The following is a 14,498-nucleotide window of genomic DNA, read 5'->3' on the forward strand; positions in this document are numbered from 1 at the left end:
ATGGTTTCCTGCAAAGGAAAAGGCATGTAACTGCTTACAACATGCCAACCTGAGGACGTCTCTAGTCCCGACTCTTACACATTGTTGTCTGGCCTGCAGTCAATTGCCACCCATTGAGCAAGCGTTGTAATTAACTTCCTGGATTTAGTTTCATCCACTGGTCAAAAATAGAGCCCTGCAGGCTTTGGTGATGTGGTCTCATCAGTCTAATTAGCTGAACCTGTATGCTTAGCTCGTAGGTAGTTGCTCAAACTGAAAGTACTTTGACTTGTCACCTGAGCTCTCTAAGAATGTTTTTCTGAAATTAAATTAGCCATTTAACGGTGCAGTGGAGTCAGCTTTTTGGGTGGTGTCACCACTGAGGCAGCAAGAAGACGCTACGGCGGCTACACAGTGCATCAAAAGGGATATTATAGTACAAGATTAATATGATGTAAAAATCAATGCATTATATTCAGCCATTAATCACAATGAAATTAGCCAAGCCTTTTAATGTAAAGAATTACAGACCTGTATCTCTTGCTCCATTTCTTGCTACATGTAGTTTTCTCTCAGCCCTTTGCATTTCACCACCGTATTGATCTATACTTAACTCCCACTAGTCAAGTTTTAAGGAATACCACTGAATCAAGACTGCCCTCTCAGCCATTTAGAAAGAACTGCAACACTGCTAAAGCAGAGCAGTCCCCCTGTTTACATGCTGCCACTTGGACCACAATTAGAGAAAAAAGAAAGAAAAATAACTTTCTATCTCAACCGTGCAGCCTCACAACTGGGGTACTTAAATGATACTTCATCTCTCATTCACTCACATTAAAACTTCTGTCCTTTCCCTTCTATGGAAAGCACAGGATTACCAGGGGCCTGTACTACGAAGCGAGTCCAACGTATCTTCGGCTTATCTTGTTTCACTAACCCTGATATAAGAGACCGGGATCAACAGCATGAAGCTGGTAATCAACCCAGAGTTTCCAAGAGCACGTTCACATTAAAGGGGCGGAGTTAGCTTCATATAACCTATCACAAGCGTAACTGCGTCTGCCATCAGCTGATAGTCATATCTAACAAACTCTGAACAAACGATATTAATAATATAAAGACGTTTAAGATAAAACTGCAGGCTCCCAAAGACTACAAAGTTGCACAGCTGCAGGAACAAATGCAGGAAGGACAAGTGGAAGATAAAAGAAAACGCTGTAGCCGATGAATGTGCAAACTACGACTTATTATATTTTTTCCCATCATGAGTTCACCTTAGAACTGATGATTATAACTCCTCTGTTTTTTTTTTCTCTTAACTGATTGTGTTTCTCTGACTCTTTCATGTGGCGAGTATAACAGTTTGAGAAGTTTCAGCTGCAGCTCTGACGACAACAAACAGAGAGTGGAAACACGAAACATTAATAATATGAAGATATGCTCACTTAATTGGCATGTGAATTTAGGTTTTTAAATTGCATTAATACATTTTGCATTTTTTCAGGTATAAGTTTGCATCTTAATGCTTTTGGATGTTAGAAAATACTCGGAACACTTGAAATCAGATTATAAATAGTGTTTTACTGTGAACTACAAAAACACATACACTTTACCAATTCAAACTGCTAAACTACATTCAATTCACATATCCATTCAGCTGTTTGAAAATTCTCAGTCTAGACTTACGTGAGTCTCTGGAGGCCTGCACTGTCGTAAAATTAGGTTTTAGGTTAATCTGCTATTTGCAGGTGGTTTCTCTCTGCTGTATTAAATCGACTGTTCACCGTTATCTCGTTATGTAAACGGTGAGCTAAAATTGGCACAACTATGGCGCCCTCATGTGGCTGACAAGATGTCATCCTGAACCACCGCTTTCCTCTACCAGCAGCTCAAACTACAAACGCATAAAAAACACCACACCATTAAATTAGTGTTGAAGTCAAAACTTGTGAAATACTAATGTGATGTTGAAAATCTGAAAGTGGCATTTGTTTCATTCTCTTTGAATGTGTCATCCCAATCAATGATGTGTTTGTGTGCCATTGCTGGCAAGTCGAAAGGGGCAAAATGTAGAAACCTTTAAACCAGTTTCATTATTATGTTAAATATTTGTTAAATCTATATTTCAAATTTGGCTTTTTATTATTTCCTGTTTCCGAGCAGGCTATTGATTATTATTTTCTTCCCCCTCCTAAGAGCGATGACATGAATCCTGCTGCTTGTTTGTTCCGTGTTAAATATTACAATTTGCCGTTTAGTTGTACATGAGTATTTAAAACTAAAGCAAAGGGGCACCAGCACACCACTACAACACATAGTAACAAACAAATGTATTCACAACAGCCTTTATTCACTTAATTCATGTTTTAGCTACACTATGAAGCTGCGCGGATGTTATGTTATCCTCCTGAGCTTGCCTTCAACTCTATACCCAACAGTACTTACGAAGAATAGTTCACGAATTTAAAGGTTCTTTCACGATTCCCGTTTGAGCTATTTCACACAAATAACAACCCTGAAAATCTGTACTGGGTTCAGTTTTATTGCAAGTGGGATTTTTTTTTTCTGCAGGTGTTGTGATGTGTAATCAGATGTCGGGGTCAACGGTGCTTCATAAGAAAATACATTTAAGGTTTCAAAGGTAATATTGAGTAGAACGATCAAATGAAACACACAGCCATTACCAGGGCCACTTCAAAACCACGGGATGGCGCCAACACACCAGTAATAACTGCTGATTTGCTCCACTATACACCACCTGTATGTAAAAACAATGACAGAACTCATGGAAGGAGGATGAGAGACAGCAAAGGAACAGAACAGGAGGAGAACTGATAGGTATAAAAAAAAAAAAGATCTGCAAACCTTATTGCAATACCTAATATTTGAAAACTGTCTACAGGCTACTTTTTTCATTTTATATTTCCGACAATTTTCTTAAGGAAAAACCACATTTGGGGCTTTACAGATTAGATTCAATTTCAGAAAGAATTATCAAAATACTGTGCGTAAAAGTTCCAATCATGATGCGTAATCAGCGCGTGATCGGTAATTTAATTTGCCCAGTCTCGGTGGATTCAATATATTTTCCCTGAACAAATGTCTAACCTTTGGGTGTGGTGTGGCAAAATATTATTCATGTATTTTAATTTGAGTTTTTATCAGTTTTAAATACGATTTCTAAGCTAAATCACAATCGTTCCTTATATACACGTCGAGAATGAGCCCACAATCCGAAACTCTAACGTTTATTTTTGACCAAATAAAGTCTTTCTCACTGAAAATTGCCAGCCCTGATCTTTCAATCTTCTTTGTCATCTGTCGCCTTCGGTTGCTGTATTTACCAGTGGTGTCTATATGTTTCCAGTCTGTCTAACAGATGCATTAAGAGTCAGTTGTAATGGCTATTGATGTTACTCAGACTGCTGATGTTGTTGACACAGCTGATGTGGGACGGAGACACGGTCCCAAAAGGTCCTGGAGGCTGAAGGTTGTGGGTGTGATACAGAGCCGCCGGAGGGGAACCGGGCCAATAGGAGAACCCCGATGGTCCCACGCCGGGAGCCATGAGGTTCAGTTTGGAAATCCCGGAGAAGGGGATCGGGGAGAAGTTACCCTGAAACTTGTAGATGGCCTGCTCCGTGGTGGTCGGCTGACACACCTGGGCCAGGCCGTGGAAATCGAACTTGTATGCGTACCGCTTTCCGTGCACTTTGGTCATGATGTTTTTGTCGTAATAGTAGCGCAGCGCGCGGCTCAGCTTGTCGTAGTTCATGTTGGGCTTGCTTTTGCGTTCCCCCCAACGCCGAGCCACCTCGTCCGGGTCTATGAGTTTGAACTCGCCGTTTGTGCCCTCCCAGGCGATGCACGACATGTTGGTGCTGTCAGAGAGGAGCTCCAACAGAAACTGCCACAGCTGGATCTGACCGCTGCCTGTACAGGGGTACAACGAAGAAATACGAAATTATAAATTAATGAATTAATGAAAAGCGGAACAGAAGTCTGAAATATATAAAATTGATTAACAATAAAATAGAATAAAATAATAATAATAATAATAATAAAAAACGATCATGAAATCACATTCAAATCTTTATTTGTTTCAAGGCATGTTGTAGACTAACATGTATTATATCTACTTAGACATTTTAATAAGTTAAATTAAACAATGATTTGTCAGCTATAGGCTACATAGACGGTGGTCCTTCTATTTGTAAATTTAACAGTAACGTATTAAGCAGACCTGCCTCTCTAATTGCCTTTGCAGAATATTTGTGTATTTTTTAACCGAATAATGGTATTCTTGGATTTATCAATAAAGCTTCGCTGTTTAAAATAGGCTATAATATTGGCGCATATGATTCAATATTAAACTCAAGTCCAAAGATCGTTTACAATTTAAAAATAAAGAAATGTCCACAGAGCTGTTCTTTAAAGAAACGTTACGAATGGTCCTTTTTGTGGCCGTGTGCGTTTGGCTATTGCTGTTAAAAATCTGACAGATTTATTTGGATCAATGACAAAAAGGTGTGGATTTAGAAATGAATCATTTTTGTTGCTATAACAACTCTGAATTGCCTCAGTGTATGAACTGTGCGATACAAATAGTCCAAAGCTGCATTGCCATGGCTTTAAGTTCAGTCATGTACATTTAATTGCATTGCATGATTTGATTTGACATTTTTTCGATTATTCAGTTTTGAGTATCAATGTGAGCCAAATCATTTGCAAAATATATTTTGGAGTGCAAAGCGCGTCATGAGGGGCGGAAAAAAAAATACTTCCTGGAAATAAATTAGATAAAGTATGTGTGCTGTGGCATATCTACCCAATGAAGAGAGATTTAAACTGAAAGCTTTGTTTTTATCAATTGCATAATTCGACCCATAGAAGGCCCCGTCAAAAATAAATACAGCTTCTAATGCATATTGATGTGAAAATGATATAAAGAGCATTATAGGGATGCAATCTTTATCAAACCTATTCTCTTTTCAATACAGCCAAAACATTTTGTTTAAACACTCGGAGGCGGGCAGCTGTCCAACCACCTATTACCAAACAATGCGTCTATTAGCCTAATGATTTCATTTTTGATATTTTCAAATACGATGTTGGAGTATTTCAAGGCTTCTTTCATATCATATCCGGCTGATTAATTTGAAAGGTCTGTGCCCTTCACATTGTCTGGCAGGCCATAGATTGCCTTCTCTCCTCTTACCTTTTTGCACTCCTGTGTTAATCGGACCCCAGGTTGTTCCTTTGCTTTCTTTCAACAGATTTTCTGTTGGATCTGAAATCAAAACAAACACATTTCCAACATTAGTTGTGTCTCCTTTATATTGAATTGAAGGCCTGGTATCTATTACAATCTGGCTCTATTGCCTGTAAATGTTAGAAAGCCTTGGCGACCACTGTCTGATCCTCTTTTTTTTCAAAGAATAGTCTTGCATTTAAAAAAAAAATAAGATTTTTTTTTTTTTTTTTAGATTTGACTAAGTTGGATCAGTTCAAAGTGAAAAGGATGATGAAATAATTGCTTGGAATCCAATTATCTGTAGGAGAAAATGGTTTATAGTTGTTAAATTCGTATTGTGTGTATTCAATATAGCCTATTGCTAACAATTCAAAGTAGAGTAAAATGTAAATACAAAAAAAAAAAAATCAAAATCTCAAAAAAGTCAAAATAGGTAAAAATCCTAATAGTGTCCTGGTCCAGTCTCAGTCTAATGCAAGAAGCGTGTCGTCTGTGCGCTCTCCTCTCCGGGAAGCCAGGAAACGCGTCCAGGAAAAAGGATTTCCGATTTCCGACAAAAGAGCAGACGGGCTTTCAGATTGAAACCGCTGAACAATGCTCTGCCCTGAGACGGAGCATCCCCGCCTCAGGACACCCACACCCAGAGCAGGATTTAAAGAATTATTACAGATTATTCCTATAATTCTGCACAGGACTAAATGACGAACCTGAGAGATACATGTTGAACATGAGGTTTCCTCCGCAGTCCTGTCTCATTGTGTTCACTTGTTCAGAAAGGGTTGGATTTCATTTCGGTGGTGGCGGAGGAAAAGATTTTTATTAAACTTTATCTCATAACTGGGATCTGGAATAAATGCGGGTGGACAGATTGAAGTTTCCAGGCAACTGTCACTGGCCCCCATCTCTGAGACAATATTCAGACAGCAATTTCCCCTGGTGCATTGCTTTAATTAAAAGAGCAATTTACCTCTGTCAGCCCGACTGGTGCCCACAATAAAAAGAGGCCGATAGAAATTCGGCCCTTATCAATCCGCCATCACAGTTTAATAAAGTTTCCGCGTTAAGATCTGAGTTTCTATGGTGAATTGAAGTGTTTGACATGGAAACCAGTTCAGACCCTCCTCACTTTTCCGCCTCTTTACCTCTGGGCAAACAACAAAGAGCGATTTCATGCTGGAAAAAGAATATTTACCTTGAAAAACACGCCTCAGTGCACATGAGAAAACAAGGACATTTCACCCCCCTCATCCCACCCTCCAACCTTCTGTTTGTGGGTTTAGGGTTATACAGCCTCTATCTGAGGATAATGAGGTTGTAACTTTAAAACCATGGCCTTTAATACTCACTGATGTTACCATGTCCACTACTATAGATTTATGCGTTTTTATTGACAGATTTTCTTATAAAGATAGAATAGGCTACAGAATATGTAACAATTTTCATCTAAGGATCCTTGAAAGTGGTCCCGAACCTTTTTTCCTAGGAGCCTTGTATTTGTATTTCAGAAAAGTTGGGACCCCCGAGGACCCAATCGAAAAGAAATGATACGTGTCCAACAAAAATTGACATCAACTTTAATAGTTTCCATTGAAAAATCACAACAGAATGGGTCTACACACACTTGTTCTTACCAAAATACCTTTTCAGAACAATCCAGTAAGTGATCATAGTCAATATATGAAAATCTTATTTAGACAACCTCAAAGCAGAAAAAAAGCCTCATGCCCCCCTTCGAGACCTTTGGCGCCACCCCTTGGCACCCCAGGTTGAATGGGAAACAGTGCCTTGAAAGGTTCTTTTACCCTGCTGTTGAAGGGGATTTTGGATACATGGTTGACAATTGTAATTTTGCAGTTCTTGTCCCCAGTGTTTCTTGTCTTGTCTTTCTTCCTTCTTCTATTTTGATTTCCCTGATTGTCTTCACCTTGTGTCTATTTAGTCTCAGTGTTCCTTCCCTCTTCATGTCATTTCACACATCTGTGTCCTCTAATAATGGCTCCTCGTGGATTTTTGATGGACTTTCTTGGATATGAATCGAATTTTTTTGTTTTTGCCTTTTGCCTTTTTGTTAAATAAATGTTTTTGGTCCTCTACCCTTTTTTGTGGGGGAATTCAAAACCATGACAATTTTGTCCATTAGTAGCTAGAAGTACAGCCTCACAGAAACAAATGTGGCTTAAAAAAGGCAAAAAAACCCAACATTTTTAAATATGATTTGTAAATTTCTGACACCAACATCTGTGCATCTTTGAAAAATATCATACTTCTAGATCTCATGGGGATTGGCATCTTGTTTGTCTTGTCAAAAATGCAATATATATGTCATACCATAAACAAGACCGAGTAGGTGTCAGGTGTCAGCATTACAGCAGGACTCACAAACTAAATTCACTCAGGCACCGAGGATTCACTCTGAAAAAGGTGAAGTTCTAAGAGAAAGTACTTGTAGGTCACATTGTCTTAAGATTCAACAGAGGTTATCCTTTATTCCAAAAAGAGGTCATTCAAATTCTTAAAACAGAAACATAAATACCCTAACATTGTTTTCCAATACGTCAGCTGAGCAAAAGATCTTGACTCAAGCCTTAAATTCAAACTACTCTCTGTTGACTGAACTTAAAGTAAACAGTGTGCTAATCGTTCGTTATCTATTATAGTTTTTGTTCTGTGATGTGTCACCTGACTGAGCTCAGATAAGCACAAGTGCAAACACACTCGAGGAATTATGCATGATCTTACAGAGCAACTTGCAGAGCAAGGCCACATATTTGTAAAACATGTTATATTGTTGATAATGATCGCATGCAAAGTTGCACAAATTCTTTAATTGTCCTATGGGTTGAAAAAAATCAGCAATGGCATACTATATCAAGGTTTCTCCTCTCAGAGAAAAAAGATTAAGAACTCTTGTGTAAATGATCAATGCAGAATTGATTGTCTTATAATTCCCTACGTTCCTTCCTCTTGCACTCAGGGCCTGGATGTTTCCTTTCTGCATGCAGGCATCGTTTCCTCAGGGCTGTGCTTGAAGGTTTGACTCTGGCGTCCCAGACTTGCTTTAGCTGCCTGTGTCCATGTACGAGTCGCAGGCAACTTAAAACAAGCCTCGAAAACTAGAATGTATCCATGAAAAGACGGCTGTAGGAAGATAAATTCATTTCTTTCAGAGGCGAGCATGAACCAATGAAACCACTATGAGAAGGAAATACAATCACATAACATGATGAAAACGTTAGAAAATCATTCATTCATTTTTTTCCTTTGTTTGACATAACACATTCATTTTTCTATATGCATATTGATATCGTAAAGAATGAATGTCAAAAAGTGTTGTGGTCAGCTGATGGTTGCAATTTCAATTGATGCAGTTAAAGTTGCAAACTCAAGTTAATTGCATATTAATCTTTCATATATCCCTTAAAACCCTTCAACTCTTATCAATCAAGATCGGTTGGCTTTTTATTTAAGTATAGTACAGTAACTACAAACCCTGTACAGTGGCCTAAGTCGTCATTTTGTAGTGACAGCAAAAATAAGATCAAATTCATTTTCAGTATGAGAGAACATTCACACACACAAGTTTGATTGCCGGTGTCTTCAAGAATTAATGCAAAATTAAGTATAAGTCTTACCTCAGTGCTCTGAGACGTGCGCCTGGAGGAGTTTGTAACTTACTGGACAACTTCCCTAAGTGTCACTCCTGTGTAAGCCCCAGTGCAGCTGCTTTAATCTGTCTGCAGAGGAATGTATATTTGTGAAAGGTGTGTGCATGGTTACACATTTATTAGAAGATCCTGGTTTTTTTGGGTGTGGGACCGCATGAGCCGGTGCAGGCTTGTGGGTGTGTATCACGGAATCCCATGTCCTGGACCAACAGGAGGAGTGTGTGTGGAGGTAAACACAGTCCAGGATCCCGCTGTGTGACTAATGGTTAAACATGATGACGTCACATTAGAGTACACAAACAAATGCTAAGCTACTAGACTATGAGGAGGTCGTTCTGTGCAATACCGTTGATGCTTTTAAGTCGTTAAAAACATACAAAACTTCCCTTTCCTTTGTAATTAATGACACACATCTTTCCTGTCACCTCTAGAGTGTGCATGGTTTAAATTATAGGAGGGATGGCAGGATGTGACAGGATCATTTTTTCTGTTGGTTTTTGGTGGTTAGCTGAACATAACGTCTATCACCAACGTTGTGTTGTGTAAAGATATGATCAGGGACTCTGTAAAGGTTAAAGACTGGTTTTCACTTGGGTTAAACCAGTCTATGAGTAACACGTTTTAAACACTACTCTAGTCTGCATTCGTCATCATAAACAGAATGACGTTTCAATATTGGTGATACTGAAATGTTTACTCTAGAAAAAAAATAAAAATTGCCATTGAATAATAACCTTTGTCATTAATATAGCATTACAAAACAATTGACTGACTGAGAAATGTCTTGTCACAAAGTTCAAAACAGACCTTTTCTATTAACTCTAAGAAGTTGATATGGGTTTACAAATGAATTATGGACACATTGCAGATTTTTTTTTAATGAATTTATCTGTCACGATGTTACTTCAAGAGCCTTTACAGTAGGTCTCATTGAAAACAGTCGTCTTCATGGCTGTATATTCGAACAAGGTTCAGGGCTTTGGACAGTGCTTGTACATCTCCTTGTTTCTGGTAACTAACACAACAGTGGTTGCCATTTGTCTCATAGAGGACCTCTGCTGGGCTTTTTCTGGATTGCTTATTAAACAGTTGAAATAGGTAAGGGCTGCATGTGTACTGGTACTACAAAGTGAAAGAACCTGTGTCTTGTGTTGACCTATTCAGATTTTTACAGGAACTGTCTGCCTGATGTCATTGATGTCATTGTTGCAGTGCTTAAACTGTGTTAAATTGGAAGTGCAAGCAAGAGCAAGAAAACTTCAATGTGACCCTAACCCTAACCCACAGATACTCAAAAGATGATTCACTCAAGATGTTTAAGATTAACCCTGATTGGCATTTACGCAGTGCATGCTTTCAGAATGGCCAAACAGCTTGTCTAACCCTAACCCTATCTTTCCATTATTATTTTTTTTCAAACAGTTGATCACTTTACTGGCCATTTTGGCTAAATGTGATTGCAGCGGTCAAAGAACAAATAATAGAAGCAGATGTCAATCCCGTGCTCTTGTTTATTGAAAATAAGAAGACAGTCTGACAAGAACAATGTTACACAGTCTAAAGCCTGACAGAGAGATTTGAAACAATCGTCCCATTGATGCTCACTAAAAGGCTAAATATGTCCTTTGAATAAATACAAAGCTAAACCTATGCTATGTAACAGCCTGCTCTATGAAGCTCAAAAGCCAGAAGGAAAGGAGCTCTGATTGCCCAATGAGTATGCACCTGTGACTATCAAGGTGCAACAAATGATTGACAGCTCCCTGGAGCCAATCATTGCTTTTCTAAGTTGTACTTTAAGTTATCTAATTAGGTTGATAATTTCTCTTTAATGAAAAAAGGAAAAAAAAAAAAACGAACAGTCTCTAGTTTGGAAGAAAAGCCTTTATTTCCTATTTCAAAAACATGCTATAGCATGGTAGAAGAAGAAGGTACTTAGTTATCCATACAAGCAGAGCCACAGAGTGATAGAGAGAGTTTGTCCATCTACTGTTCTGTGACAGCGGTCTGTCCCAGGGTAAAGAAGGAGGGGTCAGGGAGAGTTTTTTTCAGGTCAGGTCAGGCAGAGTGAAGGCTTAGTGCTGGATCCTACGAATGGACTGCACCTGGTTGGTATGAGCCTGGGTGCTGAACTCGTTGTAGTTTCTGTACTCGCCTTGGTGTCTGTCCCTCTCCAGGATGTACTGGTAGCCACGGTAACCAGGGAACTGGTAGGCAACCCAGCTGCAAAGAGGAAGAGGGAGTGAGTCAGTGAGGGTAAGGTGAGAGTTTGAAGTGTATCAGCAACACAGACATTTATTTATGTCTGTAATATATTGTATGTGTGTGTTGTGCCTGTGCGTGTGTATATATATATATATATATATATATATCTGTAATATATATTATGATTGTGTTTATTTATAACAATCATAGCAAATCAAGTTACACTTCAGAGCAACTTACAAGTTTGGATTTAAGCACATCCGTCTTAAATACTGCCTCAAACTACGCTCTATTGATGAATGTTTCAAAATCACAAAAACTAATTTTTAGCATGTGTGGAACACAATAATATCTATAAGGACAGTTATAAAGGTGTGGAGACTGGAAACTGCAAAAGACCAAGAAAAATAGGAGACAGAGATGGCCACCAAAAGCAGAAAGAGAGCTGCCAAACTTACGCTCCTGAGCTGACTTTGATAGAGGGCACCTCCTTGCTGCACCAGCCCATGGCCTGTAGGGAGGGGTAGTCATCGCACACCTCAAACTTACGGCCCTGGAAGTCCTCACACTCGTAAAGGGTCACCTTGCTGTCACTGTGGTTCTGCAGGAAAAAGGAATAAAGAAGAAATATGTTAATGTGCTGCAGCAGTTGAATAATAGTTTGAATACAATTGGTGGAGACTGCAAAACCAGGGTCGGTGTTATTAACATTTTAAAAAGTATGGATGAAGGTTAAATTAGTTTCAAGTGTTAAGACCATAACATGATGGAGGAGAGGGGTTTATGTAATGAGATCTAATTAGCTTATGGCAAACTTGAGTGAGGCAAACTGAGTGTAAGACATGCTGAGGGAGGGATGACTTAAAATTTGTGTTTTGCAATACATACAAATGATTTGCAGGGTGAGGAGGAATGAGCATGAGGTGGGGGGAGGAAAAGATGAACTAAAGGATGTGACCACTCACAGCGCACTTGATGGGTCTGAAAGAGAGCATGTGCTCGGTTCTGTAGCTGCTGTTTCCACTCCAGGCCTCGTAGCGAGGATAGTCTCCCTTCTCCAGAATAAACTGCTGTCCCTGGAACTCTGGGTACTCATAACCCACCCAACTAGACAGAGAAAGGTGTGGGGGGGGGGGGGAGGAAAAAGACAACAGTAATGTTTGTGGTTAAATGAGCAGATATAAAATGTGGAAACAGACAGAATACAGACATGAAAGAATAATGAAAGATGAAATGCAACACTGAAACTGTCTTCTTTTCTTTTTAAACAATACGCCCACAGAGAGGCCTCAAGTAAAATCAGCATGCAGCTTCTTTTGTCTCTGGGAGCACAAAACAAACATTAAACCCTGCTGCTCCTGCCTCCACCGCTGCTGCTCCTGCTGCTGCTGCACCCACACCCGTTGCTTTTTATCTGATCGCCAGTCAGTCAGCCAGCCATTCTGGCTCACAGCCGGCAGCTGCACACAGCCAACTCATATCGCATCAGGGTTACACTTGGATGCATGCGCACACAAAATGTAAACGATACATGCCAAGTAGAAATGCAATAACCCTGTAGGCTGTAATTTATGTGTTGTTTTTTTTTTAAAAGTTATTCTGACCTTTCTGCTTGTTGATTACACTCTGTGTTTGAGTCCTGTCCGCTTTAATCAGACTTTTTCAAGCAGATAGAATTAATATTGGAGAAGAAGAAAATAACAGGATTTTATTAAATGTTGTTAAAGGACCAAAACTAGCTCTTTCTTCTCTGTTTTGTAGAAATGGGTGTCTAACTACTATTTTCCTCTATTATATCTCATGCAGTTAAGTAGTTATTGTTAAATACTACAAAATAAAGGCTTTATAAAGTTTACTTTGAAAGCCTTTTTGCAAAAAAACTGACCTATGGTGGCAACGAATATGGAAATATCCATGACTCAGATGAGGTCAAGTTATTTCCATGATAATTGGAAATCACAGATCTTTTAGATAGATGGAGAGACAAGGAGAAAGAAAAAAAACAAAGCAAGAGAGGAGCACCAATAAGGTGGACTTACGGTCCATTCTCAACCTTGATGGAACGGATCTTGTTGAATCCCCTCTCCATGATGTTCTGGCACTCCAGCATGAACTCACAGCGCTTTCCCTGGAAGTTCTCCTCCTCCCACACTGTGATCTTGAACTGGCCCATCTGCTCCATCTGTTGAGTGTTCATGGCTGCTGTTTCTCCCTAAGGGTTAATCTCTGTCCAGAGCAGAGGGTTTAAAAAGAATTCAGTTTTAAAAGATGGAACATTAAATAACAATAAGCAAATGTTTGAACAGATACTAGAAGTCAGATTTAAAATCGAATAGACTCATCTAAGGATTATTTGAATCATCCGCTGCAGTCTCTGTTTTTTTAGCCTTAAAGAACCAACTGATTAGAGACATATTGAATAATAAAAATGCACCTAGAGAACATTATTTAACCTTCACTGTTAAAGGGTATTTAGTTCAGCTCCCAGAGGTGTCAAAAAGGGGGCAAAGTCCACCCATGTTTACCAGCCAAGTACAAGCACACCAGTAAAGCATCATCATGCTATCCCTAAAAGCAACACTATGTTTTCATGTTTTTACTCCTTAGCAAATCTCATTATAAAGAGCACCCACAGCTGTCTCTCTCTGATAAAAAATAACAAAATAGCAGCATCTCATTTGCTGTATAGCGCCACCCCAGTACACTTAGCTGTCCCCTGACTGCAGGTTCTTGGCTATAGGTCTGAAGCGATGTGTTGATATACTTACAGACGTACTGAGGTGGGACAGATCCAGTATAATCAATGTCGGGGAAGAGCCCCTCGCCTGCGTTTTTATAGGGCCGGGCCCCCTGGACCTGCGCCACTCCATTTGCCCAGCAGCCTTGCACACTCAGCAGCTGAGCGGGCCGGCTGAAAGGGGAGCATTAGCCCCGTGCTTTGTGGAGGCTCCAGAGCACCATTGTCCTCAGAGCCCCAAACTGACTTAGTCATCAATATGGCAGCCATGGTCAGAGGCAACCTGACCAGCGGGCATACAATGGTAACACACTGACACAACAGTTTGATTGGTGTGGCAGGATAATAGACACATTCTGGGAGCTGATCCCCCCCCTCTCTCTTTCTCCCTCTGCTGTAGGTAACCTGGGTCCTGAATTAGATGGCATCCCACAGTGACTGAGTACAAGTTTAGGTACCTGTTTCGTCTAGAAGACATCCTTATGTTCTTCATTTCCAATGGTTGATCAGAAAAAGAATAACATGGAATAATTGGGTAATCCATCTTTGTACACCCACACTTTGGAACAGAGGAACAACATCCCCTAAATATACGTATATCAAACACTGTAAGAGGGGTCAAATAACAAGCGAGTATTCTACCATGTGAACTCAAATA

General features: G+C 39.6%; 2 protein-coding genes and 1 long non-coding RNA gene across 3 annotated transcripts; all 3 read right to left on the bottom strand.

Moving 5' to 3' along the window:
- Nucleotides 1–2,308: 2,308 nt before the first annotated feature.
- Nucleotides 2,309–6,285, bottom strand: fev (FEV transcription factor, ETS family member). Its single transcript, XM_020638423.3, has 3 exons — nt 5,941–6,285; nt 5,198–5,269; nt 2,309–3,912 (listed from the first exon to the last, which is right to left on the bottom strand). The coding sequence occupies exons 1-3, from the start codon at nt 5,987–5,989 to the stop codon at nt 3,371–3,373; spliced, it is 663 nt and encodes a 220-aa protein (XP_020494079.1). The 5' UTR covers nt 5,990–6,285; the 3' UTR covers nt 2,309–3,370.
- A 506-nt stretch (nt 6,286–6,791) lies between these two features.
- LOC136181314 (uncharacterized) lies at nt 6,792–8,963 on the bottom strand. Its single transcript, XR_010667667.1, has 2 exons — nt 8,866–8,963; nt 6,792–8,371 (listed from the first exon to the last, which is right to left on the bottom strand). It is a non-coding gene; the product is annotated as an uncharacterized lncRNA (long non-coding RNA).
- A 1,801-nt stretch (nt 8,964–10,764) lies between these two features.
- cryba2b (crystallin, beta A2b) lies at nt 10,765–14,023 on the bottom strand. Its single transcript, XM_020638447.3, has 5 exons — nt 13,872–14,023; nt 13,143–13,329; nt 12,069–12,210; nt 11,562–11,704; nt 10,765–11,121 (listed from the first exon to the last, which is right to left on the bottom strand). Exons 2-5 carry the CDS (start codon nt 13,298–13,300, stop codon nt 10,974–10,976), a joined length of 591 nt encoding a protein of 196 aa, XP_020494103.1. The 5' UTR covers nt 13,301–13,329; nt 13,872–14,023; the 3' UTR covers nt 10,765–10,973.
- Nucleotides 14,024–14,498: the final 475 nt, after the last annotated feature.

This window comes from Labrus bergylta, chromosome 13 (genome assembly GCF_963930695.1).
Source record: "Labrus bergylta chromosome 13, fLabBer1.1, whole genome shotgun sequence".
NCBI lineage: Eukaryota > Metazoa > Chordata > Actinopteri > Labriformes > Labridae > Labrus > Labrus bergylta.

Excerpts from the sequence above, each read along its gene's own strand:
- fev (XM_020638423.3), bottom strand. The coding sequence starts at position 5,989 with ATGAGACAGGACTGCGGAGGAAACCTCATGTTCAACATGTATCTCTCA. Across the intron at positions 5,270-5,940 it reads GTTCAACATGTATCTCTCAG|ATCCAACAGAAAATCTGTTG; the intron begins GTTCGTCATTTA and ends TTTTGATTTCAG. Across the intron at positions 3,913-5,197 it reads TAACACAGGAGTGCAAAAAG|GCAGCGGTCAGATCCAGCTG; the intron begins GTAAGAGGAGAG and ends ACCCCTGTACAG.
- cryba2b (XM_020638447.3), bottom strand. The coding sequence starts at position 13,300 with ATGAACACTCAACAGATGGAGCAGATGGGCCAGTTCAAGATCACAGTG. Across the intron at positions 12,211-13,142 it reads ATCAAGGTTGAGAATGGACC|TTGGGTGGGTTATGAGTACC; the intron begins GTAAGTCCACCT and ends TTCTCTGTCTAG. Across the intron at positions 11,122-11,561 it reads ATCAAAGTCAGCTCAGGAGC|CTGGGTTGCCTACCAGTTCC; the intron begins GTAAGTTTGGCA and ends TCCTCTTTGCAG.